Source organism: Aspergillus ambiguus, assembly GCF_047715705.1.
Source record: "Aspergillus ambiguus strain CBS 117.58 unplaced genomic scaffold BDV59scaffold_3, whole genome shotgun sequence".
In the NCBI taxonomy this organism is placed as follows: domain Eukaryota; kingdom Fungi; phylum Ascomycota; class Eurotiomycetes; order Eurotiales; family Aspergillaceae; genus Aspergillus; species Aspergillus ambiguus.
The window spans coordinates 1-25547 of NW_027395516.1; the positions used below are offsets into that span (position 1 = coordinate 1).

Below are 25547 nucleotides of genomic sequence, written 5' to 3' on the forward strand. Positions count from 1 at the left end.
AAAGAAGGTGTATTCTATTCTTCTGACTTATCTCTCACTTTCTACTTATTCCTTCCTTAGATTTCTATGCGTTCCTCCTAGAGATCTAAGTAATCAGCGAGGAACATCTAAAGTCAAATCGAATTAGTTAGAATTCTTCTGCAGCTATCCCGAACTCCCAGAGTTCCATAGTTCGTAAGAGCTACGGTGCTCTCAGGATAAGTATCGCCTGTCTTCGGAACAGTAGATTCTATTTATATAAGCTCAAACACTTACGCTAGCAATAACACAGCTTAGGAAGATCCCAGGGTTTGATACCAGAGCTATAGGTTCGCGTTATACGGGTTAGCTACGTCCATAGAAACGATAGCCCGTGCTATCTCGGCCTACTTTTACGCCTATAGTACGGCGTCGATAGCTTACCGCGTATAGTCGGGCGGCGGTAATAGGGACTGGCGGCCATATAGGAAGCGTATATATATATATAGTACGAGCTAACGCGGAATAGAAAGAGCTACTAATATAAGACTTGCTTGTACGATCGTTCAAGCTTAGCCGCCTATACGGTTTGTTAGGATTATATCGCCCGCCTATATTCGGAATAGTAGGACTACTAATAAGCTATTCGCCAGTACTTTTGTATGGATTCTATACTAACCGCGATATAGTAGTATCGGGCCGGATTCTACTGATAGAGTATACCGTGCGAGCGGCATAAGATAATAGAAAATAGCTTATCGAGTATATAGGGGATCTAGACCGCCTAGTAGCTAGCTACAATCTCTAGTTACTACCAAACTATCTCGATAATCGGAACTCTGGCCTAATAGACGAGCTAATACTACTACTTAAGATAGTACTCGATCTTAGCCGGCCAGACCCCGTACTGGTACTAATAGTAAATTATAATCTTTAGCCGGGAGATTTTTTCAAAGAGCTTTTCTGCTATACTAATCTAATCGAATAATATACTGTAATCGAAGTATAGTATCGATTTATTTAGAAATAGATATAAAGAACTATTGGTATCTCTCTTTCTTGTCTTTCTTTATAGAGGGCTAAGGCGGTACGGAATAGTAAGATATATTATATTCTTTCTCAGACTGTACCCTATTAAATTTCTCCCTGGGTAGACTGATTAACTTTAAACTAGTACTACTTGCTAAAATCGTAGATATCACGCCCGGGAAAGTTAGAAATATAATTGTGGCCGCGTAACCAACTGGCTAAGTTTCGGCCTCTCCGCCCGCGGGGGGCGGCCAGGGACCCTACTCGGAAATCCGGCCTGAGAATATGGTCTGCACTCAAACCCTAGCCGATCGGCGGCCAATCAGATCGCAGCCCTATATGGGATGCTATAGCGTCCCATCAACCACTCTGGATTAGGGTCTATATGTAGAGTTCTAAGCCTAGGCGGATAATGTCTACTGGCATGAATATAGTGATTTACTCTTTTATACTATGGCTTTCCTTCTTCCTTTCTTTGATGCCGGCGGCAAGTTCTTTCTGTATCATAATGAATATGCACAACTAGCAAGATAAATAAATCCCTTTTGATAGTTTCGGTAAATCATAGAGTTCTCGTTCCTTACCTCAAACCCCAATACACACGTAGTATCCAAGCCAGAGAGAGGTACAGCTAGAGCCAACATAGGGGTTCCACTTGTTGAAATTCGCCGCGGTGATTCCATACTTCTGCTGGATGGCCCAACAACTGTCGCCGCTAGCCACCAAATGATATTTCTTGCAAGTACTGATTGTGTTTGGCATAGGAGAAACATTCTTCGTTGCAATACAGTAGTAGTATCCCACCTGAAGGTTTGCACATGAGCTTCCTACAGCAGGGTTCCAGGATATAAACTGTGCTGAAGTCAAGTAGGTGTACTTCTCGTTGACTATCAACCAACAGCTGTCACCGGACTGGGCCTTGTAATAAGTGGTGCAGTCGGTGGTGATTCCGGCTTGGGTTGGCGAGGGACCAGTTGCAGTAGTTGTTGTCTTTGTAGTTGTAGTTGTCTTGGTTGTTGTCGTACCTGAAGTGAAGATCAGATTTTTTCGGTAGACGGCATTTGGAAAAGGGAAATATACCGGGGACTCCGACACAGACGTAGTACCCAAGCCAGAGGGAGTTGCATGAGGAGCCAGTAGCAGGGTTCCAGGCATAAAAATTGCTGGAAGTGATTCCGTACTTGGCCGCAATAATGTCGCACGTATCACCATCAACGACCAGATGGTACTTGCTGCCTGCACGTAAGAGTCAGTCAGCCTTTTGGTGCTCCTGTGTATCCGCGATCGTCATGAAAAATGCGCCCACAAGTAGAAATAATGCCAGTTTGCCTAGGAGTGTTTGGTGCTGAGGCGGTGGAAGCGGCCGTGGGAGTCGTAGTCGTTGGTACTGTGGAAGTTGCGACTCCAACACACACATAGTAGCCGGCCTGAAGGCCAGAGCAATCATTGCCAACCGAACTGTGCATTCTCATTAGCTACTGCTCTGTAGCAGATATTGTGTACAAGTGTAAGCTACTTACGGATTCCAGCTGTAGAATTGCGACAATGTGAAGTTGCCGAACGAAGCCTGAATACCTTGACAGTAGTCACCACTTTCAACAAAATAGAAGGCGTTACAGGTTGAAATCAAACCGGCTTGAGTGGGTGAAGGACCAGCAGGTGCAGTCGTAGTTGTCGTCTTGGAGGTAGTACTAGTTGGAATTTGAGTGGTACTACGAGTGGTAGACGAGATAGCTGTGGTAGTAGTCGTGGTGGTCTTCTTGGTGGTGGTCTTAACAGGAGCAGCCTCAACACAGTAACTCCAGCCCGAGTTCAAGATACAATCTGTGGCAGACAATAAGGGATTCTGCATAAATTCTATATTAGTTGCTTTACATAGTACGCATTTAGAGATTATACGATGTGGAAAATATGCCTTACCCATGACACAATGTCTCCAACAGAGATGCCAAAATATCCGGCAACGCTCTGGCAAGTATCCCCAGAAATAATGGAGTTGACCCAATATGAGCAATCACTCGCGGCATTTGGGTCAACGGGGCCTGTCGCGGAGACATCACTGGTAAATCTCTTTTCAACGACAGCGGGGCTTCCCAGCCCGAAAAGAGAGGAAAAGAAAACGAGAGACCGAAAGTGCATCATTCCAGTCTCACTGACTGACAGTGCAATTCGAAAGAGGTGAAGGAATTTAGGAGTAGATTGTAACCTCCAGGATGGATAGGCTTAACGTCGCTTTTATACGACCTTTAAATCGGCCTTTCCCTCTTGATCATACATTGGTTTCCTTAAGAGGCCAAATGTTTACTTGTATATGCGGTATATTCTCCACTAGCATTGTTGGTTTCCGAACCTATCGGTTACTTGTACTATATGAGGTGTGTCTTATTGCTTTCTCCCTTCGTGAAGTCTAGATCTGTTGTCAAGACAAATTGGGAGCATCTCCGTCTTGGCCAAATATATTGTGTTGAAGCACATTCCTAGTCTCAAATCCACTGACACCGCTACCAGTGTGTGGCGCGTAAGGGGTATCCTTCGGTGCAAGCTAAGAAAGAGTATGTTTATCGTTGCCACCGATCGATATGTTGCTAGTGGGTAGTTAACGCCGTCCGGGAAAAAGGAACCGACGCCACAAGTTAGCCAAAAGTAGGACCCATTATAGTTAGCGGAGATTATGTACTAAAAAGGTATATGCTTCCAAGCGTCTGAAACAGAATGTAACCTCGCTTCAGGGTTAGTGTTGAATGATATGGACTAATGTTGATTCAGGTCGATCCATCGCCACCAGAAGAACCATGGACAGGACTGAATTTGCACATCCTACTACCAAGGAACTTTTGAATCTCTGCATTGATCTAGTACGTTGAGCGAGGGTGTATCCTAAGAATGAACTTTTGCCCTACGTATCAGGGCCTAGTATACTGCTCATATTGATAAGCTCAAAGCCAAGTCAACGACTTGGCTCTCGAAGAAGTAGTAATTATTATACCCTACAAACTCCAACGACCCTCTCAATCACATTCATTCTCCCGTTCAACTTCGCGCCCAGCTTGACCATTTCATCGGGGCTCATAGAGCGTCTAATTCTTGCAGCGTTTGTGACTGCACTGACATCTAGGAGTGCCAGTGGCGCTAGAATGATGCTCATGATAGCCAAGGGGGAGTTATCACTGTCTTTCACAACACTGTAGACGTCAAAAGCAGTGTTGCCGGCAACACCGGCAAGGGCCACAATCCGCCCAATTGTAGCCAAACTCGTAAAAGCCCCAAGGACCTCACCAGCCACAGGAACGAGGAATAGAATGGCTCCAAGGAAGAAATAGAGGATTTGCTTGCGCTTCTCTTCCTCGATCTTCTCTGCTATCTCGGCAACCTCTCCCATGCTTTCCACCGCCTCCATCACCATAAAGATGGGCAAAGATATGGAATCAATGATTTCATCCAGATTAGTGACCACATTGTGACCCTCTAAGTCTGATAAGATAGTGCTGATTTGGTCCGGAATGCCATTTATTTTGCTCAGGGCCTTTTGTACAACGTCCTTGGGATCATCCACGTCGTCCTTATCATAGTTTATGGGAGTTGGAAAGTTGTAGTCCCAAAGACTACCATGGCATTCCACTTCATTCATACCATTGCAGTTAGTCTGGTTGAAGTGGTCTTTCCAGGCAATGTTGATTTGTTCAATCCCTGTGGAATCAAAGAGGTCCGCCCAGAAGGCCTGAGCCTTGGACGCCTTCAGCTTCCAGTAAACCGACTGGGAATAGTCTCCCGTGCCACCACGCAGAGACATGTCCGGCGGGCATGGCTCGGAGTAGTTGGCATACCGTAAGACAACATAGTGTTGACCATGACCAATTGGAATCTCACATTCGTCGGCCTCGTCACAATACTGACAAGATTCGAAGTACTTTGAACATACAGAACAGCAGGCCCTAGGCTCTGTGATAGTGCACTGGAAGTATTTGTCGCCATTATTGTTAGTGAAGTTGCTGACTTGAAAAGGCGCACTATCAGCGACAGCCTCGGCATAGGTATCAAACTTTCTATCGTATCCATCTGCCATAATGTCGGAGTAATTGGTCATCGCCGTCTTCAGGAGGGTTCCCAGCGTCTGCAGGGTATACTGAAACTGACAGTTTGAAGGGACATTGGCAAGGTCCTTGTCTAGAGCCTCCAAAGTACTGTACCCGCCACCATCGCAATTAGGGAGAGGTTCTGCGTCTGGAAGACCTTCTTCATTGCCGTATGCCCCGTAAAAGTCATCATTGGTAAACTCCTGTAGATCCACAGCCCAGTCGACTGTTCCCGCAAAGTTGAGACTGAAGTATCTGTCTCTTCGTTCGTTCTTGCGATCCTTGCTCATGTAGCCGACCCAGTTGCCATCTGTCCAAAGAGAGCTGTTAGTACACACGTATTACATAAGTGACAAAGATGTACTCTTACTTCCCCACATCACGAAATCTGAATCGGATTCTTCGTCTTGAAAATACACAAGGTGTTCCCACTCCGTGTCGTCCAGGATACTTTCAATCTCTGCATTTGCCAGGTAGCCAGCAGTCCCTGTACACGATCCCGGCTCGGCACCGGACTTCGGACCTACGTAGGTGCAGTCAAACCGTTGAGCACAGTTCGGGTCCTCCATTTTGAATGATCTCCCGTAGCTAGATACACCAACATAAATCTTGTTACTAGGCACACCGGCTTTCGTGACTGTTGAAAACAATCAGTGCTGTCTCAGTGCAATGTATAAGGGTGTTACAACATACTCATCCCCAGTGTGTACATCGTTTCAGTTAAGTTTACTGCATTAAGCGATATCAGCCTTGTTCTATCAGACAGTACCATGGAGAATACCGACCATGACTGCGGACACAGTTGCCGGCTGGACAGCCTTCGGATGCCCATTGGTTAGCGTAATCCCACTGACCTACACCAATGATTAGCAATTCTGCATTGTGATGCATGAAAGCTTATGATTATACTTACCGTGCAAATCATAAGTCATATACACAATGTAATCGAGCACATCTGCCATCTGGTCAATCGGAAACGACTGCAGATACCAGTAGGAGGCCGGTGCAGCGATTGACAAGGTTTTGCCACTGGGCAATTTGTTTCGCAGGACTTTCAAAAAAGACAGATAGTTTGGACCGTCCGTCGGGAGACCAGGTGGGATATCTGGAAGGTCAGGAGCCTGGAAGTCTTCATGTTAGGTTCTAATCCATGCCTTTTCCCACCGCCGCGGTAGATTAAAAGCGGAAGACTCACCCCAGGATATTCCCAGTCAATATCTATCCCATCTAGTCCATGTTCGTTGACAAAATTCACGATATTGGTGGCAAATGTATTTCTATTTGCTGCCGTCATACCTATGCGCAGCTTGTCGTATGTCGCGGGTTCAGTCGAGTATCCCCATCCACCAAGTGATATGATGCGCTTGATACTCAGTGTCTTGAAGTCATCCCACTGTTTGAATGTATCATTAACACTGATGGACCAGTCCTCGTTGATAAGACCAAAGGCCCAGTGCATGTGGGTATATGCAGCTTCTGTGTCGGCGTTTTCGGCACGAAGATTCAAACACGGACGATCGAAATTCCAGGACTCGTAGTAGCCGAGGCGATTAAACTTGGTAACTCCTTCGTCGTTGTTGACAACATCAGTTCCACAGTTTTGCACACAGCCGTTTTTACCGACAGGCGAAGTCCCTGGGTTACCGGTAGGACCGATCTCCTTCACACAAAATTCAGTCGTAATACCACACTGCCCCCAGACGTTACAGCAAGCATTCAAAGGACAGGGATTCAAATCTGCCAGGTCCTCATTGTCTGAAGGAGGTTCCGAGCCTACTACCGTTGGTCCACATACGGCGTTCGAAACCGGTGCTGGCATCGGAGGGTTCCCATCACTCAAGCATATTTTCAAACCAATAGTCATATGGCTACAACCATTCCAACCCCATGTAGTACCCTTGTTATTCTCTTCGATGGTGCTCACATTGATGGAATAAGCAGCAGCAATGGTAGCGCATATGTCGCCTTCCCGAACTATATAGGAAGCGCAGGTCCCATCGGCATTTGGCTTTGGAGTGACGTCGGCCCGTGTAGAAAGCCTCTGATGCCTCTCTTCCTTGAGGGAAAGTTCGCGGATAGTGACGCCTTCGATGACTTCAGTGTGGTCAATGGCTACTTGACAGGAACCGGTGTACCACGCTTTGACGGAGTTCTGTACATAGTCGAATGTGCCGGAGCTGTCGATTGCCACTCCAATGGTATAGTCGGAGTTTGAGCTTCCGTTGCAACGTTGAAGTGACATGCTAGCCTCCACTTCATGAGTGTCGATATAGTCGTGAAGTTTCCCCATGACCGTAGAGACAGTATCAGAATGTGTCACAGCGGCACCAACGAAGAAACCTACTGTTACTCCGCGATAATATCCAAACATGGTTCCAGTTGTGCAGCCTGTCCGCCTTATAGCATAAGACTGCAATTCTTCTAGGATACCAACGACAGTCTCCCTGGGTAATGTGCGCTCCGACCCCGATACTACCACTTCTAGTGTGGTCTGTAACTTGGGTGCTGAATTACACTCATTGTTTGTATCGTCATCAAACTCTAAAGTGCTTTTGATGAGTTCCACTACAGTTTGATTGTTCGGATCCAGTGTAATAGGAGTGCTTCCAGCAACCAGGGCGTTTGCAACTTTTGTCGCGTTTCCCGCTGTACATGCTTTGAAGACAGGCATTTCCTGAAACGTGTGGATGTTGAATTTCAATAAAATTGGCTCATCGCATGTACGGAGACGGTCGATTGACGAGTACATGTCCCAAGCTTCTGGGGTATCCGAGCAAGTGCTTGGGCATGGCTTCGGTACTGGGATTGGTTTTCTTAAAGCCTGGGATGTCGGCACGTAGAGGACCGCTAATGCGGCCAGATAGAATGAAACAAGGAAATGCATCTTCTGGGCTCGTGACTGGAATGTAGTGCCAAAGCCTTGTTTCCGTCCAAGCACGAGGTAGTGCGGTTGGTCTGTTTCCTTCGGAGGCAAAGAGTGTAATATCAAGGTATGAAGTTCAGACAAAATGAAATAACAAAATGAGCGAGCATAGAGTCTGTAGTTTAACAATTCAAAGAGTGGGTTTGACTCTCAGGGAGTGGTCAAAACGGAAGACTGGCTTCGCTGGGTAGATTCTCTCCTTATATACACTGCATCATCTAGAAGCGACAAGGCGAGAATCTCGCGTCTAGGATATCTCGGATTCCTGAGATAAATGAACGGTCGGAATTTAATTTCCCATGTCCCTGCATAATTAGCCTATAGACCCTGGCTGGCCATCAATGAGTCTTGGAATTCCACTGCAGTAGCTGGCTCATAGAAGAATGTACTAATCTAAAACAAAAAAGGAAAATGAAAGAGTACCGAGGATACAAGCTAACTACTAATGGGTATATTAGAACCCCTCCGCTTAGCGCTAGAGAGTGGCAAATAATAACTTCCCTGTCTCATTACTGCCTAAAAGCAGCCGCTCGACCCGAAAACCCAACATCGATTCTCATAATACTTACTGGTCATACCAACTCTGAATGTACATTTTCCACCCCGTTCTTCCCCACATCTCCCATACATGAGGTAACCTATTGACCATAATATCACCCAATTAGGATCGCGTACATCCCATCGCAAGTTTAGCGTTGGTAGCAGCATTTGCAGCATTCATATGGTTAACATTTATCTGCTTCTCCTCCCATGTCCTTATGGCAGCATCCAATGTTCTCTGGATATCCGGATGCTGGTCTTTGTATTTCGATATTGTCCTGCGATAATCCAATTGTTTCCAGGGATCTCGTTCATTAATCACTCGTTCAGGTGAATCTTTCCGAACTATGTCGAAAGTGGGATCCCCGTACTTCACTCTCAGGGTTTTGGCCAGGGCTCCGACGTTTGCGTTTCCCTTTCCAACCTTGAAAGAGTCCATATCTTTTACTCTCAGCTGCTCCACGGTACGTACAGCTAAATTAGCCCTTTCAACGAGCTTCTGAGTGGCTGTTTCAACCTTGGGAGCTGCATTGAGTGCTCGACGGAAGTCCCGGCCAATCTTTTCGAGTGATTTGTAGTAGTTTGACTCCCCGTTCACCTTTTCGCCATCCACGTTCGTCACATATTTGGTTTGTATCAGTCGTTGTGTTATTGTGACCGGATTTGCGTTCAGCCATGTCTTGAGGTCGCCTGATCCTGGGAAATTTCGTGGGAGGGGATCAGGTCTGGGCGCCTTGGAGATGGTTCCATCTTTGTTCTTTACGTCGTTGGTTTTCCATATATATTCTGTGAACTCAACGAATGTGCAGCGCTTTCCAGGCCGAGATCCAGAACATCCAACCCCCACAGTGTATTTGCTGCTATCGTCTCCAAAGGCCTGCTCCTCTAGAAGATATGTGCTGTAATACAGAACTCTAAAAGGTCGAACATTGTTGATCAGATCTCTCTTCTCAGACTCGACGAAATCGTGCCACTCACTTTTCCCAAGCGGCCTTGGGGCCGTATGCCGCCACAGAAGACAGAAGAAATGAAAATAGAATAAGGCTGAAGAATTTCATGCTGGCTGCGACGGCGATATAGCTAGATAATGGCCTATGAGTTTAGAAGAGATATGGGATTTTCCGCGGTCGATATAAAAAATATCAAGGAGAACTAACTATCAATTTCCAGTGCTGTGCGCTGACTATAAGGGGGAAAACTCCCGTCTTCTCTGGGTCAAGGGTATGCGTGCCCAGGATAATCCGTCTTGGGGAAATAACATTACTCTCTGGACACAATTACGAGTCATTAATTATCCTCCCCTATCAGGGACATGCTGGAATGAGCGATTGGACACCGATGTGTCTGGGATGGTTGTATATAGTCCTCAGATCCAGGCCCCAGGTATTTCTCTTGTTTATCCGGTCTAGTGACTGGTACCTAATTAAACTATATGAGACGATGTAACATTCATTTAGCGAGTTGGTCATGACTAAGCTACGTAGATTCACATATGTGAACTTCTCTTGTAATTGCTAGAGCAGTGGCTTATTGCTCCTGCATTAGCCAGACAGCCATGGTGCCGGCGAGATGCCGTTTTAGGAAAAGTATGGAAGAATTGACAGTCTGAATATGGTGCCCCTGGAAGTTTATAGCCGATACTATCATGGTTATAGCGCGAAGTAGTTCAACCCCTAGTACTAAGTGGTGGCAACCCCACAAATTAGTATTTTCTATGGTAGTAGTGCACAGGCTATAAATTCGCCTCCCTTCCCCGCAGTCAGTCTCTTCTAACTACCGCTAGTCTCACGAGTCTTCCCATCATGATTCAAAACCTCCCCGGTGAACTTCTAATAAAGATTACAAGATATCTTCCTTACTCCTCGGATCGCCTCCACCTTGCAAGCTGCTGCCGTCGATTCAGACTAAGAGAACCCATTCTCCAAGAGGCATACACATCAATAAATGTGCATTACTTCTGTGAGAAATCTCTCCGACGGCTTGTGGAGATTCTTCTAGAAGCCCCAGACCTTGCAAAGAGAGTTACTAGTATATCGCTTGCGAAATCAAAAGACCCACCTTGCAAGTCTCATCTATCCACCTCTCATCCTACGCAGCGGTCCTTCAACCAGTCAGTTTCAGACTTGATAGACAGTCTTACGCCATCAGACGTTGAATCCAAAGCATGGATGGCTGTAGCTACAGCTATTCCTGGAGAGGAATGTAGTTATCTTGGTCAAGACATCTGGCTGTCAATGCTACTCAATTGCGTGCCTAATATTACATCACTGGAGATGGAATGGGGAGGGCACACCGATATCTCTGAACGATTATTGGCGTTCATTTCCCTGAATAATGGGTTTCCATGTCTTACCGAAGCAACCATACAGGTGCCATTCAACTCCGGGTTCGAATTTCAATTGTATAAAATTGCGCCTTTTTTCCGACTACAATCCATGCGCAAATTCAAAGGCGTGTTGATCACTGACCTGTGGGGTCAGGATAAAGTCGGGTTCGCTAATCTCATTCCCATAAAGTCATCGCCTATCGAACATATCCATCTGGTGGAGGTAAGTACACATAATGGCTTCATGCCTCTTATCTCCGCCTGCAGAAACTTGAAATCATTCACCTGCCTAACACGAGACGGATGTGAATATCTTCCATATTGGAATTATAATATGAATTTTCGTCCTCTTTTTATTGGGGACTATGGTCAATCTCTTATCTCGACTAAAGATAGTCTGGAATATCTATGCATTGATTTGTCATATCCAGAGACGGAATATCAACTGGGTTGGTTCGGTACCCTGACGGAGTATACGAAGCTAAGAACTCTGCACCTGCGATTACGCGACCTGCTACATCTGGATTTAGACAGAATTTTCGACTATAACACAGACGGCTTTGAGTTCGTCTATGATTTACCGACCTTCATTTCCTTGGTCGACACTCTTCCTGCCTCTCTAGAGCACCTTTATGTGTCAGACTTTCAGTACCCCTTCTCAATAGGCCTGAGGGAACTGGAAAAGCTGGTCCGTGAAAAGGACAAATTCACGCACTTGCGAGTTATTGATATCGAAGGCTTTTGGCAAGATGCATCAAAAGATATCCATGACTTGGCGAACAATCTCAGGCGAGCATGTGAGGAAGTCGGTATTAAATTTAATATACTTCACTATAATATCGAGGTGGAGCACCGTGGCAAGCCGGAAGCTGAGTGTGAGGACCATTGGTCCCATGAGTTTGGGGATATTGTCGAGTTTGTTTTCTCTTGAAGTGATGAAGGCCTAGGAATCGTGATTGATTTTGATAATTTTGATGGCCTAGGGGCTCTTATGGAGCGAACAGGAAAGAAGAAGACAGGAAGAGAAACGAAGGAAAGCAGGAAATTCACACATACTGCCTCTCTAAGCGAGGTAGACGCCTAAGGCACCTGCTTCAACATTTTTCTAGGTCTTGGCCGGAGAAATATCATTCTATATGTGCTTCATAAAGGCCGATGCAACATATGGACAACTGTGCCTGTAGTGTACGGGTTCTTTGTTCGACATGAGAATCTTTGTCCCTGACAGCTCACGATGCTATATTCGGCCCGAGGACGGTCCCGAGATCCCTTCTGCATGAAGTCGAATACTATACTCCTCCCGTTAGGATTATATTTGTATAACCACGTATTTGCAAATACATGGTATAGGTTCTAGATCATCTATCGACTCATCTTAGCAACGCGCCGATTAACCTACGTATGGGCAGTGTATTGTATCGGGATGCCCAATGCTCACCTCGACCGCATAAATACGTTGACACGGAAGGAAAAACAAATTTATACAGACCTCGGGCCGCGGGGTTAGGAATTAAAATGGATCATGATGATGCACGAGAATTACTAGAGATGGCTTATTTCTGGTCACAGAAAGAATAATATAAATAATGATTACATCCATGTTACGATCTCCATACTTTGAACTGCCGGTAATAAGTAGCCATTGTTGCAGCTACCAATCGAAAAGGCCATCGAACTGAGTGCCACTATTGGGACTATAGCTTCGAATGGACACCCAAGCATCGTCCAACCAGCGAACTTGAGTCATGGATTCGGATTTGCGATTCTCTCGCCGGTGACTGCAATGAAATATTGGATCAATTACCTGCACTAGACAGTACTTCAAAAAAAAGACCGATATCTCTTATTGAAAGACAATCATGAGTGTCACCCTAGGACGAAAAAGCTCTGGACGCAGATCAATACGATTCCCTATTGGGTCGACTGGGAGCAGATCAACGTGGACAAGATTTCTTTTGGCGGTATCTTGTTCCAATAACAAACGTGATATGTAGTCCATCTGTCTATAATTATGATAAAAAACTAAATTCATTCGCATGCAGCTTTCATTCGAAAGCTTACTTGGAGGAATGTACGTATACATTATGCATCCCATACTCCTATTTGGTCCCATTTATGACGAACGTTAAGGTGAGATTTTAGGGCTGCTATCCGTGTTGGTGAAACATTAGCACGCACTGGTGGATTTGGTGCGAATGTTGTTCGTCGTCGATTGCTCGAAACAGTTCAACATACGGTCAACAGCTTCGCTGAAGGCATGAAAACCTGGAGGGAGGACCATGTTGCATCAGTCAGAGTCCGTCTACTGCATTCAATTCGTGCGCCGCAATATTATGGGCCTTGTGGAACAGGATCCTAGTTATTTTGATGTTCAAAAATATGGTCTTCCCATCAACGACCTCGACTCGTTCGCCACCATCAACACATTCAGAGGCACGGTAATTTGGTTGGGGCTTCCCCTCCAGGTATCTATCTCAGTCATCAAACAACGAATTTGCTCCCATCAATATTGGAAGAACATTTGCAGGAAATACTGCGATAGGGATGGAGAATACACCCCCGATGTACGCATCGAAAGAGTATATGGATGCACTGATACGCTTGTTGAACGGAGACCAACTTTCCGATGAACTCCATATCCCGCAGACAAGCCCGATGTATCGTGTTCTTTTGTGGGGATATTGCTTTTCGGTGAGGATGGAGGCGAATATAATCCCAAAGATCCAATTCCTTGAGAGATACCTTATTGCGGTAGGTTTAGCTCAATCGTTTGGCTATCAGGTGATATACAACATGATGTTAATGACAATGATTCCATGACAGTCACGTCGTAAGATGATGTGGAGACACTTGATGGATCCAAAAGATGGTCTAGGGAAGGAAATTAACTTCGACTTTAAATGTATACCAGCTCTCGAAAGGACAACCCGCGATGGCCAGATAAAGACTTACATTTTCAAGAGGCCAGGTATTTGAGATATTATCATACTTAGGCCTCCTTTCCGCCCTCGCGGGAACAATGGCGGTCAGTGGTACAATGTACTTCCTATTTACTCGCGCACTTGAGAGCCCATCATTACTATCGAGCATTTCGCAAGCCATGCATACTGGGCAAAGCTTCATCAGGGGAATAACGGCTTATAAATAATTATGTACTTGACTTGCTATGCTTCTAGATGGTTATATATTGCGTTCGGTCGCTATTTAAGTTAACGTTTTATTTTTTGACGGTTTATATTTGGTATTTATAGACTGCTGTGCATTCAAGTCCAAGAGAAAAGTGGCAAACTAATATTTTATCCACTAAAGTAAAATCTGAATAATTCAGACATTGTGCCACTTTGCAAGGATACATTAGGATTTCAGACATGTCTTGACGATCAACTTCGTGCTCGTTGGAGATACTGTCGAAATTACGCATCTCTGTAAATGTGAGCACCCATATTACTAGTCACGCGAACAGAATATCTAGTGCCTTTTCCCGCATTGTGGCCTGCACCATAACTACCTATAGCACGACCAATGCAGAAGGTGCTAGCGATGCTAATGAGGAATGTGTAACCGCCCTACATAGGAGACACTATCTTGAAAAATAGCACCAATACCTCGGTCAATTGTCAGGACGAAATTTTAAGGGCCACTCGAATGACACAGAATAGTTGCAGGCCTGTCACTGAGCCGATACCTGATTGGTCTTATCTGTAAAGGAAGTACTCGTCGTGCAACAAGTCCGTGTTTGTTCTGTTAACCTGCTTCCCCGCACATGACCGTGCAGTTTAGCCTTACTATTTCCAGCACATATGAGTGCGTAAAACTTCCTGATTTGCATACAGCTGCGGACTCCTCTACCAGTGGCATGCATAATGTCATCGGAAAGAAAGCCATAAACACCACTACTATAGTATCTGCAGGCTATTTATAATTGCAGCTCGTCGAGCATCTTCGAGAAAGCCACCTGAAGTTGGAGCCCGGGAACTACCCCTACAAGCCTTTCAGATTAGCCAAAACATTTGAAATGCATCCTCTAGTATGCAGCCTTTTCGGCCTTAGTCTACTGGCCATCACCCTTCCCGCCGTCGCTGGGCATCTTATTAGCCAGTCTACCAAGATGCGCACCATAGTTACGACTGACATGGAGCAGGATGACCTAGCCTCGATGATCCGATACATCCTCTACACAAATGATCTTGATACGCAGGGTATCATCTATTCTTCAAGTCGCTACCATTGGGCTGGAAACGGAAATGGCACAAGTTTGCGATGGACAGGAACACAGACCATCCAGGACATTATCCTCAAGGCATACGCACATGTCTTCCGGAATCTACGTCAGCATGACCCCTCCTATCCGACAGCGGCGGAGCTACTTTCCACCGTCAAGGTTGGAAACATCGATTTCGAAAGTGAGATGGATCATGATACGGAGGGCTCTGATCTGATCCTATCGCTGCTGCTGGATGATGACCCTCGGCCGCTCTACTTGCAGGCCTGGGGCGGCACCAACACGATAGCCCGTGCACTTAAATCAGCGGAGGAGCGTCTATCCGGCTCGCGGCAATGGATGCAGATTAAGTCAACCATCGCACGCAAAGCAGTAATTATGGCCAGTGGCTTCCAGGACGACACGTACGCGAACTACATCGCTTTAAAGTGGCCGCATATACAAGTGGTGCAACTGTCGGCAGGCTACTCGACTTGGGGCTACAACTGCAATCGGGGTCAGGGTAATGTTCGTGGCGTCCCCGACAATCTCGAGTATTTCAGTGGTAGCTGGATTAAGGAGTTCATTGAGATAGGGCCGTACGGTAAGCTCTATCGCTCCTGGCTCGATGGCCAGCACATGCTGGGCGACCCCGAAGATATTTTCGGGAGTCCAGCCAAAGCGACATCTGGCTGGTGTAAGCCGCTCTGTCCGTACGACTTCCTCTCTGAAGGCGACAACGTGGCTTTCAATCCTTTGTTGTCTACAGGGATCCAAGAGCCAGCTCACCCAAACCTAGGGAGCTGGGGCGGTCGGGCCAAGCAGCATACCGCCTATCCAAATCTGTGGGTAATGGTTGACAGCGAGAAGAACGAGACTGGCACGGAAGTGGGAAATTACACCACGAGCCGCTGGGTGGAGGCCGCCCAGAACGATTTTGCCGCGCGCATTCAGTGGACTGTCATGCCTAAGTACAACGGCGGAAACCATGCCCCATCGGTTAAGATACTGAACGGCAGTATGGTAGAGGGGCATCCTGGTGAAACCGTGACGTTGGCCAGTATGGTTCACGATCCGGATGGCGACACGGTTACCACTTCCTGGTGGCAATACTTCGAGGAAGGTACATACCCAGGCAGCGTGAGAGTAAATAAGCGAGATGAACACGACGCAACTGTCACACTACCGACAGATGCAAAGCCTGGACAGACTGTCTCGATCATCCTTCAAGGCACCGATGATGGGCAATTTCGATTGTCTCGTTATGGCCGGGTTTTCATCGAAATTGTGTAAACCAAAAGATATCCGTTTCAGCGCAGCTTATACAGCCTTCGAAATAAATCTGCGATCCGTTGGTAGAGTAAGCGTAGAATGGAATGACCGAGGCTTAACACCACCCCGGATAACGCTCCGCAATGGCGTTGGCATTCCGCTTATCCGGGGATTTGCACGGTTTCACGAACTAAGCCAAAACTGGCGGCATATATTGCGATCTCCGCAGAATCACCCACTGATATTGTGTACCAAGACGCCTGGGTCAAAAGGGAAGATAAAATGAAAAATTAAACTTTAGGTGATTAGACTAGAGCCGACTAGAGAGATTCAGGCCATTTTAATTACCCGAGGCAATTCTTGGAATAGTAGAAATAAACAACCCCAAAGCTTTCTATTTAGAAATTGAACCACTTAATAGGCTTGAAACCCGTAGGCCATAACTAAAATATATTGTCCAAGCTCTCAAAGTCAAATTTTGGAATCTTACTCCGCAAATTAACCGACAGACGGACGTGACTCCGAGCAAATGGGACTTTCTGTACTTGTACTTATACCCAACGCATCTCTCGCAGAAAACTGACGTTCTACGGACCACATTTCGTTGCACCGGAAGCTGACTTCTGGTACTTCTCCACCTGGCAGGATTCACCCGACCGTGCTAATGACGTCATAAGGGACTAACGCAGGGTAACTGAGCCGTGAGATCGTCTAGAGAGGGATTTAGATCATATCCACCCTAGATTGAGAGGCTGCAGTCGCTAATGCTGTGGTGGAGTCCAGCTGTTCGTTTCTTCCGTGACACCGGTAACTTCCATAGCATATAAGAGTCAATCAGATTCTACGAATTTCTATTTATCATTTGCCATTTTTGAAAGCTGGGTACTGCTCACCGGGTTGGTTGAATGCGACCACATTATTTGATGACATAGCCCATCCTCACAACAGTGCCTTATTGCTCCAGGCAGATATGAAGACAAAAATGTCGGAGAAACCAATCTTTGTAGCTGCCCATCCTCGTGCCTGCTCAACGGCGTTTGAACGGGTATGAATGGTCACCAGAAGATACAGATCGTTTGAATTAACATGTCCCAGGTCTTCATGACTCAGCATGATACTATACAGTGTATCCATGAGCCATTCGGTGATGCATTCTACTATGGCCCTGAGCGACTCTCCAGTCGGTTTGCAAATGATGAACAAACCCGTTTGGATAGTGGGTTCAGCAAGTCAACTTATAGAACTGTGTGGAATAGGATTAAGCGAGAAGCTTCCCAGGTCCGACTCTCTTGCCCTTCCCGTGCATCTCATTTTATTTTCTGGTGTTTTGTTCCTTCGTTACTGCCCATATCAGAGAATGGCCGTTTGTTGAACCATTCTCGAGAACTGAAGAGCATTAATTTGGGAGATGCTTACCTTTTGAACAGGGAAAAAGAGTCTTCATCAAGGACATTGACTACTACCTGTTTCCTCCTGACAAGAAGCCCGCTAGCATTGCCCCATCTTTACAAACCTCTGATGATTGCATGCTCGATAGCATGTCAAACCAAGCAGGGACCAATACAACCAATGGGATTCCCAAGGAGCCCTATCCTTTCCAAACGCCCGCAGAGCCTGGAAATCCAACTGTAATGCCACGGGAGATACAGGAGATGTTCCATTTCACCTTCCTCATCCGTGATCCACACTACAGTGTCCCATCATACTATCGCTGTACAATTCCGCCGTTGTACGAGATTACAAAATTCTACTATGATCCCCTCGAAGCTGGGTATGATGAGCTGCGGCGACATTTTGACTATCTCCGGAGGGAAGGTCTCGTCGGGCCGAGGGTGGCAACACGACCCGACCTAGAATTAGGACCAAAGCTTGATTCAGGGCACAAGGGTCACGATATCTGCGTCATCGATGCAGATGACCTGCTTGATGCGCCTGCGGCGATAATTGAAGCTTTTTGTAATAGCGTTGGTCTCAAGTATAACCCGGAGATGCTGCAGTGGGACAGGGAAGAGGACCATGCGGTGGCAAACGAAGCGTTTGAGAAATGGCGTGGGTTCCACGATGATGCGCTTCACTCAGATGGCCTAAAACAGAGAACACAGGTTAGTTTATGCTGCCGCATTTTATCCCTACGTACACGTTTACCACTTGTTGGAACATCGTTAAATATAACCTCCACACGTTTTAACGCACTTCAATACAGAAACGAGCTCCCAAGTCTGAACAACAGTTCGATGATGAATGGTGCGAAAAGTATGGCGCAGAAGCCGCGCGTCTTATCCGCAAAACGGTCGATGACAACATGGCAGACTACCTCTACCTGAAGCAATTTGCGATGAGAGTTTAGGTTTTATATAAATGCTATGTCTGTCCATGAAATTAATGGTCGTGCACGCACCACCATCATGAAGGGGGAAGAGAAGAATATAGATAGATAAATATCCTGAGTTTCAGTGAATGGTAACATAAACAAGGTGTGGGAAATGCGGCTGTCGGTAATATTATGTAATTTCCACTATATTCTGGACTGTAGCAGGTAGCAGGGACTTGAATTCATCTAAATCTACCACTTTAATGGCCATATTTATACCCTGGATTCCAACCTCTATTCCGACCTGATACCTGGGCTGGCGGTGTGACTATCTGAGGTGCGGAGGCTGGATCACACCGCGATTTTGTATGGCTAGTTGAGCCTTGGCAGTAATTACTGGTCTTTTCGGTTGACAATTCCTTATTTTAAGCTAAAAATTACCCATAATATGATAGGCAATGGATTGATTGTCTCCGCTCGGGTCGGAATATTTTCAATCTGTCTATTTATTTGCTGTTCACGGCAAGTTCTGAGCACTGGCGTGCGAATATAGTTGACCGATACTCATTCGTGATATAGGAAAACACCTGTGAAACGTATTGTTTTTCTATGGTACCTTCTGGAAAGGTATCATAGACGACTCGGAGAATAAACATAAGCCGAGATAATAAACCACCCGGTACCGTCTGTATGTAACTCTCCAGACTTCGACAAATGTTACATGCTATAATGTAACGTTCCTGGACCCCGATCACCTCGACAAGGCTAGGATCTTGCTGCGACAAGACCAACCGAGCAGCCCAGTAATATAGCATTGATGTCAATAGGAAAACGTCGGGGTAGACGAGTTGGCTTGGTGTTATAACGCTCATTGTAGTAAGATCCTTGCACTGAAATACGGGAAAGTTATTGCCACGGTCTTTGTTGGAATATGCTTTTTCCTCCCACCATGAACCTAAAGGATATGTATCTGCACAGACAGATTTCCATCGGAGCAGTCTTCTGTCTAGTTCACACGCCCTTTCAGACAATGTTGTCTGGGAAGCCATAAGGGTCGAAGAGGATACGGAACTAGCATGTAAGAGCTCCATCATTCTATCGACCTCATAAAGATATCCCGGTATCTCTACCATGATGTCCAATAGTTGATGAAGAATATCTTTGGGTGGGCCATCGGCAGGCCAGGGAACAGTGCGCCACTCGCTGGAAGCAAGGAATGTAGGCATTCGGATGACAACAGCCGCTGAGACCTGTAACAATTCTCAGTGCAAGTGAGATACTCTTGTACTGTGGAGGGACTGACCCAATAGAGTCGCAAGTCAACGAACAGAGACCTGCCAATACCGTACCGATGTCGATAAGGCGTACGTGTTTGCAGGAGCTGCAATGCCCCAAGTTGGTGACGCAACATAGCATCCTTCGAGCTCCCTTTGTACGCCTGGTGATAAACAGTGAATACTTAGTAATCGGAATAGTAGCCATATAATTTCACCTACTTCGATAACCGTGAATAGTACCACGACAATTAGTGTCTCCGATGATGTCCTCTGCTCGGGGCTATTGAGTGAATCTTGCAGCTCTTTCAATACTTTTACATACTTCCTCTGACCACAGGCGTCAATGGAGTAGTTGCCTTCACGACGGCCAATGAATATCAAAGATGCTGCATCAAAAGCCCGACAGAGGAACGGAGAGAAAGCTCGCATTTCAGCCCCTCGTCGAAAAGCAACGAATCCCACATTATTGGTAGCAGTCTGTAAGCTAAAGTCATCGATAAAACGCTGGATAAAAATTTCGGAAAATGCTTTGCTCGGACTCATTGGCCTTGATATTGTGTGTTGTGCTCCCCATCTCTGACGATCTTTCGCAAGTTTTCGAGTCAGCTCTGCACCACCTGTGCACAGGGTCTAGCGAAATATACATATCTGTTCCGAAAAACTTTGGGTCATCCCTGACGAAGTGACACTGCTGTGGCGGTCATTGGATAACCCAGGGAAGGGAAAAGATGCGGTGGTCGCTGACGACAATAAACCTGCTGTTGCAGCATTCTGAGTCTTGTTTAATTGCTGCTTTAGGGAATCGCAAGATCTACGTAGGGATGCGATGACAGCAGATTGCTCGACATAATGTCGATCCTTTTCACCAGTCGGATAGTCACATTCTGAAGGTGTACCTCGCATACAGCAGGCGTGGCAGGGTTTGACTCGATCACACTGGAAGCACCCGTTACAATCATTCGAATACTCTAGGTACGAATAAATATAGTCAGTTTCACGTACTTTCACTTTCCGTCGAGAACAGCTTGAACATGAATATTGTGGGCGCTGTTTCCGTTTTGCGCGCTTGACAGGCCCTGGTTGAGTCTCTCGTCTTGTCAATTCCATAAATGACTGGGAAATGCAGGGATAGGTCTGGCTAGACAAGGTATATCGTGGAATGGGCAAGGGAGAGCTTGGCCAGCTTATTACATATGGTGAAAGCGTAAAATAGCTAGGTTCAGAGATTAAGTGTCAACCCCTTCTTATCAATCGATCTTTCGCCGAGACAAAGTGGCGGTGACGATGATGCAAAGCCGACAGCTTACAGGTCACATAGCCCGTCTCTTTGGTGGGGCTGCTGAGCTAAAGAGACGGCTACGGAGCAGGAGCCCCGCATTCGCACCCCGCTTTACTTCCCAAGTATCCCATGAGAATCTATGGAGTTCTCAAAACATACTACGCTGGATGTTACAAAAAGAAAGGAGGAATAGAACGATACAATATAACAAATCAAAAGAAAATAATTAATCAAGCAGTCATAGATCATTCTAATTTACTCATAACAATCGTTTGGCCAATGACGATTATAGGGCGTCGGAGGCTTTAAGTGTTCAAGACACCACTCGGTGTCTATGTAGAGCCACATGTAATACGGAGTAGGGTTCACTGGAAAATTACTCACACGGCCGAAGGACCGGTGTAGACAGAATCTGCAATCTTTCATGGCTGCTACAATAAAGGGCGATAGAGAAGATTGAAGTGCTGGAAATAAACGAGGAAATTGAGGACAAGTAGATAAAGACTTGGGGTTTCTTAGTGTACGAATAATCCCGGTCCGGTGACAAGGGTCGATGGTGGCCATCTTAGTGTGTGAAGCTTGCACGTACTACCCGCGAGCCTAATCTTATTGAGAACCGAACACGATTAGGGACCCTGGAATGATTCAATAACCGATCAGATCCTTGATCAGACAAGACCTAAAACTGGTCACCATCGACCTTGTGTCTCAGACAATTTGGGCCGAGACAAAACATTGATGTCCCTCGGAGTATCTTTCCATTCTTTTTCGTTTAACGTAGGAGCTATATCTAAATTATCAATCTCCTATATCTGTTGATAAGTTGAAATCCTAGAAGCCTCGTACGTCAGGGAGTGCTATACAGCTGGAAAGGTATAGATGCTCGAATATGTGACTTCAAGATCTTCGACTGCTTCTCCGAGGCCACCACATGTCCTACACCTAGACGACCTCCTGGAGACGTTACATTATTCAGTGACTGACCGATACTGGGTGTACCAATAATAGCTGTCTTAGCCTCTGTTCGAAGTAGTTGGTAATGCCTCTAATTCCCGGTGAAGGGTGTCTGAGCCATAAGACTAGATATATCATCATACCCTTAAACGGGTAAAGCCTCCCGTCGCACTGTGCGGCATATTTATGTTGACCAACACGCTTTCCGATTCGAGATGTACGCTACGTCCTTACGTTCAAATATAGGCTTATTTTGTAATTGAGTACAATTATCCCTACTGCGATCTCCACCAAGCACATTTGCTCCCTGGGGGTGGTCGTGAAGCATAATTATTTCGGTGTTTCGGGGTTAATAGATGACCTGAATGCCAATAGCTCCTGGTGATACTGGATAGTAACCGTTATATGGGTCACTACTTCAGATGTTCCTATCCATTCTTATATCAGGTGGTGGGTACCTGTCATTTTCACTTATGTGACAGCTAGGACGGCGATCACTTTACGCATGCTCTGTAACCCGCAATCGCATTGTAATTGGCGTCAGAGGTTAATATATCGTCTGCCTTCCATAATTTCGGATAAAGATCCCAAGAATTCGATGGCCAGTCGTGTCGCCAGAAGGAAAGAGATAAAATTTGACCATCAATATACCTTAGAGTAACTCTGTGGAATATTTTCATCAACCGCTACTGTCTATATTCATATATCATATTATGGTTTTGTGTCTGATTTGGATGGTCTTATGTTAAAGATCCCTTGGGCCCAGTATCTGAATAAATGAGCCCCTCATGCATGCTCTCGATGTCTCCTCTGCAGCATTCCAGGTTTGGGACATCAGAGATTGAGGATCAATTCGACACGCAATATTCTCCCTCGAAAATAGAATGTCGCATAACCCCCTAGCCTTTATAGTAACGCACCGTCTCCAGAATCTATGCATCTACAGAGAACTAACAAGACAGGTCGGTGAATGAGATATCATACTCTCGACTAATTTAGTGTTATTCCCTCACGTCACATTTTATCCTCCAGCTGACTTGGCTTGTTAAATATTTTGCATGGAAAGCATGCATTAGCACCTATATTTTAAATGGCACCACAGATGTTCAAATGTCGCAATGACCTCCCTTTAATGGGACATACATTACAAATGGATTAAGTATGTTATTTTAATGTGACAAACAGGCAGTTTGTATGCTGATGCCTAGCTGTCATTGAACCTGGTTTCAATGTGCGTTATATCATAGCGGAAGAGTTATCTGGAGCATGTACATGCTTTTTACTTTCTTACGTCCTCATCTCTTTAAAAGATATCTCTTTGTAGATGTATACTATATGGCGCTGTGCACGACTATATCCGGGCAAAGCCCGCGGTTAGTCTTGGAGCCCCCAACCGAAGAATCACGCGTAATATATTCCGTAGAACTAGTGCTTCTCGCGCCTATTGTATAATTCGAAGTGTCTTGCGTAGGCTTAGGGACCCACTATTGTGGGGCTACGTTTGCGCCTTGTCCTTCAATTGGCCAGCCCCATTAGTCGTCAGCATTGCCATTTTTAGGGGGCTGCTTTGTGTTGTCTACGAGGGATTTATGCGGATTTCTGTTTCATCACACATTTGGCCATTAATATTATTTCGGAATCCTGGTCGAGCAGTTTAGCAATGTACTCCAAGCTAAGTCCAATGCTTGCGATATTGTTTAATTATCAGCGATTTCGTAATGTCGGGGACCGCCTTAGATTTACATGTACGAGTGGTTATTAATATTACCCTATGTTATGCGACTTGCTATAAAAAGTCCTGGTTAACAACAACAGACGTGCCCTTTGATATACAGACTCGGAAGCTTGCATGTCTAGGTCCTCCGTCTCATGACATCAGATACATGGTGCATCTGTATGGAGCTCTAAAAGGCATCGCTCATGCTCACTTCGTGATATTCTCTCATTCTCATCCTCTCAGACCGTGCTTAGAAGTAGTGGCCGTTTCCTTTAAATATGCCAGCTTGTCTTCATCATCTTTTTTCACCACATTTGTATATTATACCTCTTATTATATTCCACTATATTTGTTCTTTTTCTGAAACTCATATCTATCGATATCAACTACAACAAACGTAAGAGAATTACAACATGACAGCTTCGATGAGTCGCACTCCCCCTAATGGGAAGATTGTTCTCGTTACTGGAGCAACTGGTTTTATCGGCTCGCATATTACAGCCGCTCTGCTAGAAAGCGGGTATCTTGTTCGGGCAACAGTGCGCTCCCAGGTGGCCTCCCATCAGATTTTCAGCAGTCATGCAAAATATACGGACAGGCTATCAGTATGTACGGTGCCAAACATGACCCTAGAGGGCGCATTTGATAATGCCGTTCGCGAGGTTGATAGTGTATGAGATCTAATTATTTGCTTCCCTTCGTGTAGCATATAAGCCATTCCACACCATGAACTTACCAGCTTCTATAGGTCATTCACACAGCATCCCCATTTCACTTTGCTCCAGGCAGCGTGGAGGATATTTTGGACCCCGCTACTAAGGGGACAACATCTCTTCTTGACTCCATCTATCGCTGTAACCCTGGGATAAAACGTGTTGTCATAACCTCTTCTTTTGCAGCTATGTTAGACTTGGATAAAGGGATCCGGCCGGGCTATATCTACACGGAGACAGACTGGCACCCTGTTGATGCAGATGCACTCTCCACGGCGGAACCTCTGAAGCTGTATTTAGCCAGCAAGACCTTGGCTGAACAGGCAGCCTGGGAGTTTATGGATCAACTGAAGCCGACCTTTGACTTAGTCACTATCTGTCCGCCACTCACATATGGGCCTATTATCCATTGTGTACGTGACTCATCAAACCTGAACACTAGCATTGTTGATTTCTACCGCCTTATGAACGGATCATGTGCCACAGTACCCGAGGGAACCCCCATATCATGTGTGTTCGTTGACGTCCGAGACGTTGCTAAGATTCATTTACTTGCTCTCGAGGCCCCCCAGGCCGCCGGTCAGCGTTACTTGGTGGTGAATGGCAATTATACTTATCAACAAGTTGTGGACATTCTTCGAAGCGAGGTTATGCAAGTTCGCGGGCAGGTACCAGTTGGAAATCCCGGGTCGACAGGACCACAGACCTACCAGGTTTCAAATGTGAAATCCAGGCGGGAGCTTGGCATGACCTATCGAACTCTGGCTGAAACTGTCGTGGACACAGCAAACAGCCTGCTCCAACTTGAAGAGACCAAAGCAGGCGAAGAAACAACTGCCTGAGATGTGTCTGTGCCACTCGAATTAGGGCCGCCATCGTCTTATATGAGGTTGTGCGAGCATTTGTAATTTCTACTGCTCTTCATGGCCGTAGAACCTACAGACAATTTTCACAAGGTTGGAACTAGGTCATGG

At 45.8% G+C, this 25547-nt stretch overlaps 7 protein-coding genes across 7 annotated transcripts; 5 read left to right on the plus strand and 2 right to left on the minus strand.

The window, feature by feature from the left end:
- Positions 1–1572: 1572 nt before the first annotated feature.
- Positions 1573–7350, minus strand: BDV59DRAFT_198299 (uncharacterized protein; the record flags this gene model as incomplete). The annotated part of the gene is made up of 10 exons (XM_073693132.1): positions 1573–2012; positions 2068–2223; positions 2294–2445; positions 2508–2833; positions 3983–5370; positions 5431–5697; positions 5754–5789; positions 5846–5914; positions 5974–6181; positions 6256–7350. The coding sequence occupies 10 exons, from the start codon at positions 7348–7350 to the stop codon at positions 1573–1575; spliced, it is 4137 nt and encodes a 1378-aa protein (XP_073551601.1).
- A 2959-nt stretch (positions 7351–10309) lies between these two features.
- BDV59DRAFT_169172 (uncharacterized protein) lies at positions 10310–11899 on the plus strand. Its single transcript, XM_073688200.1, has one exon. It carries the CDS (start codon positions 10326–10328, stop codon positions 11778–11780), a length of 1455 nt encoding a protein of 484 aa, XP_073551602.1. The 5' UTR covers positions 10310–10325; the 3' UTR covers positions 11781–11899.
- A 515-nt stretch (positions 11900–12414) lies between these two features.
- BDV59DRAFT_169174 (uncharacterized protein) lies at positions 12415–13558 on the plus strand. The gene is made up of 2 exons (XM_073688201.1): positions 12415–12852; positions 12911–13558. The coding sequence occupies exon 2, from the start codon at positions 13129–13131 to the stop codon at positions 13477–13479; it is 351 nt and encodes a 116-aa protein (XP_073551603.1). The 5' UTR covers positions 12415–12852; positions 12911–13128; the 3' UTR covers positions 13480–13558.
- Positions 13559–14957: 1399 nt separating this feature from the next.
- On the plus strand, positions 14958–16343 carry BDV59DRAFT_198300 (uncharacterized protein; the record flags this gene model as incomplete). The annotated part of the gene is made up of 1 exon (XM_073693134.1): positions 14958–16343. One exon carries the CDS (start codon positions 14958–14960, stop codon positions 16341–16343), a length of 1386 nt encoding a protein of 461 aa, XP_073551604.1.
- Positions 16344–17064: 721 nt separating this feature from the next.
- On the plus strand, positions 17065–18669 carry BDV59DRAFT_209385 (uncharacterized protein; the record flags this gene model as incomplete). Its single annotated transcript, XM_073695383.1, has 4 exons — positions 17065–17367; positions 17418–17600; positions 17750–18424; positions 18526–18669. Exons 1-4 carry the CDS (start codon positions 17293–17295, stop codon positions 18667–18669), a joined length of 1077 nt encoding a protein of 358 aa, XP_073551605.1. The 5' UTR covers positions 17065–17292.
- Positions 18670–19139: 470 nt separating this feature from the next.
- BDV59DRAFT_190785 (Zn(II)2Cys6 transcription factor domain-containing protein) lies at positions 19140–21017 on the minus strand (the record flags this gene model as incomplete). The annotated part of the gene is made up of 5 exons (XM_073691802.1): positions 19140–19883; positions 19937–20071; positions 20130–20457; positions 20590–20846; positions 20913–21017. The coding sequence occupies 5 exons, from the start codon at positions 21015–21017 to the stop codon at positions 19140–19142; spliced, it is 1569 nt and encodes a 522-aa protein (XP_073551606.1).
- Positions 21018–24280: 3263 nt separating this feature from the next.
- On the plus strand, positions 24281–25547 carry BDV59DRAFT_169179 (SDR family oxidoreductase). Its single transcript, XM_073688202.1, has 2 exons — positions 24281–24531; positions 24609–25547. The coding sequence occupies exons 1-2, from the start codon at positions 24286–24288 to the stop codon at positions 25413–25415; spliced, it is 1053 nt and encodes a 350-aa protein (XP_073551607.1). The 5' UTR covers positions 24281–24285; the 3' UTR covers positions 25416–25547.

Excerpts from the sequence above, each read along its gene's own strand:
- BDV59DRAFT_169174 (XM_073688201.1), top strand. The coding sequence starts at position 13,129 with ATGTTGCATCAGTCAGAGTCCGTCTACTGCATTCAATTCGTGCGCCGC.
- BDV59DRAFT_169172 (XM_073688200.1), top strand. The coding sequence starts at position 10,326 with ATGATTCAAAACCTCCCCGGTGAACTTCTAATAAAGATTACAAGATAT.
- BDV59DRAFT_169179 (XM_073688202.1), top strand. The coding sequence starts at position 24,286 with ATGAGTCGCACTCCCCCTAATGGGAAGATTGTTCTCGTTACTGGAGCA. Across the intron at positions 24,532-24,608 it reads CCGTTCGCGAGGTTGATAGT|GTCATTCACACAGCATCCCC; the intron begins GTATGAGATCTA and ends CAGCTTCTATAG.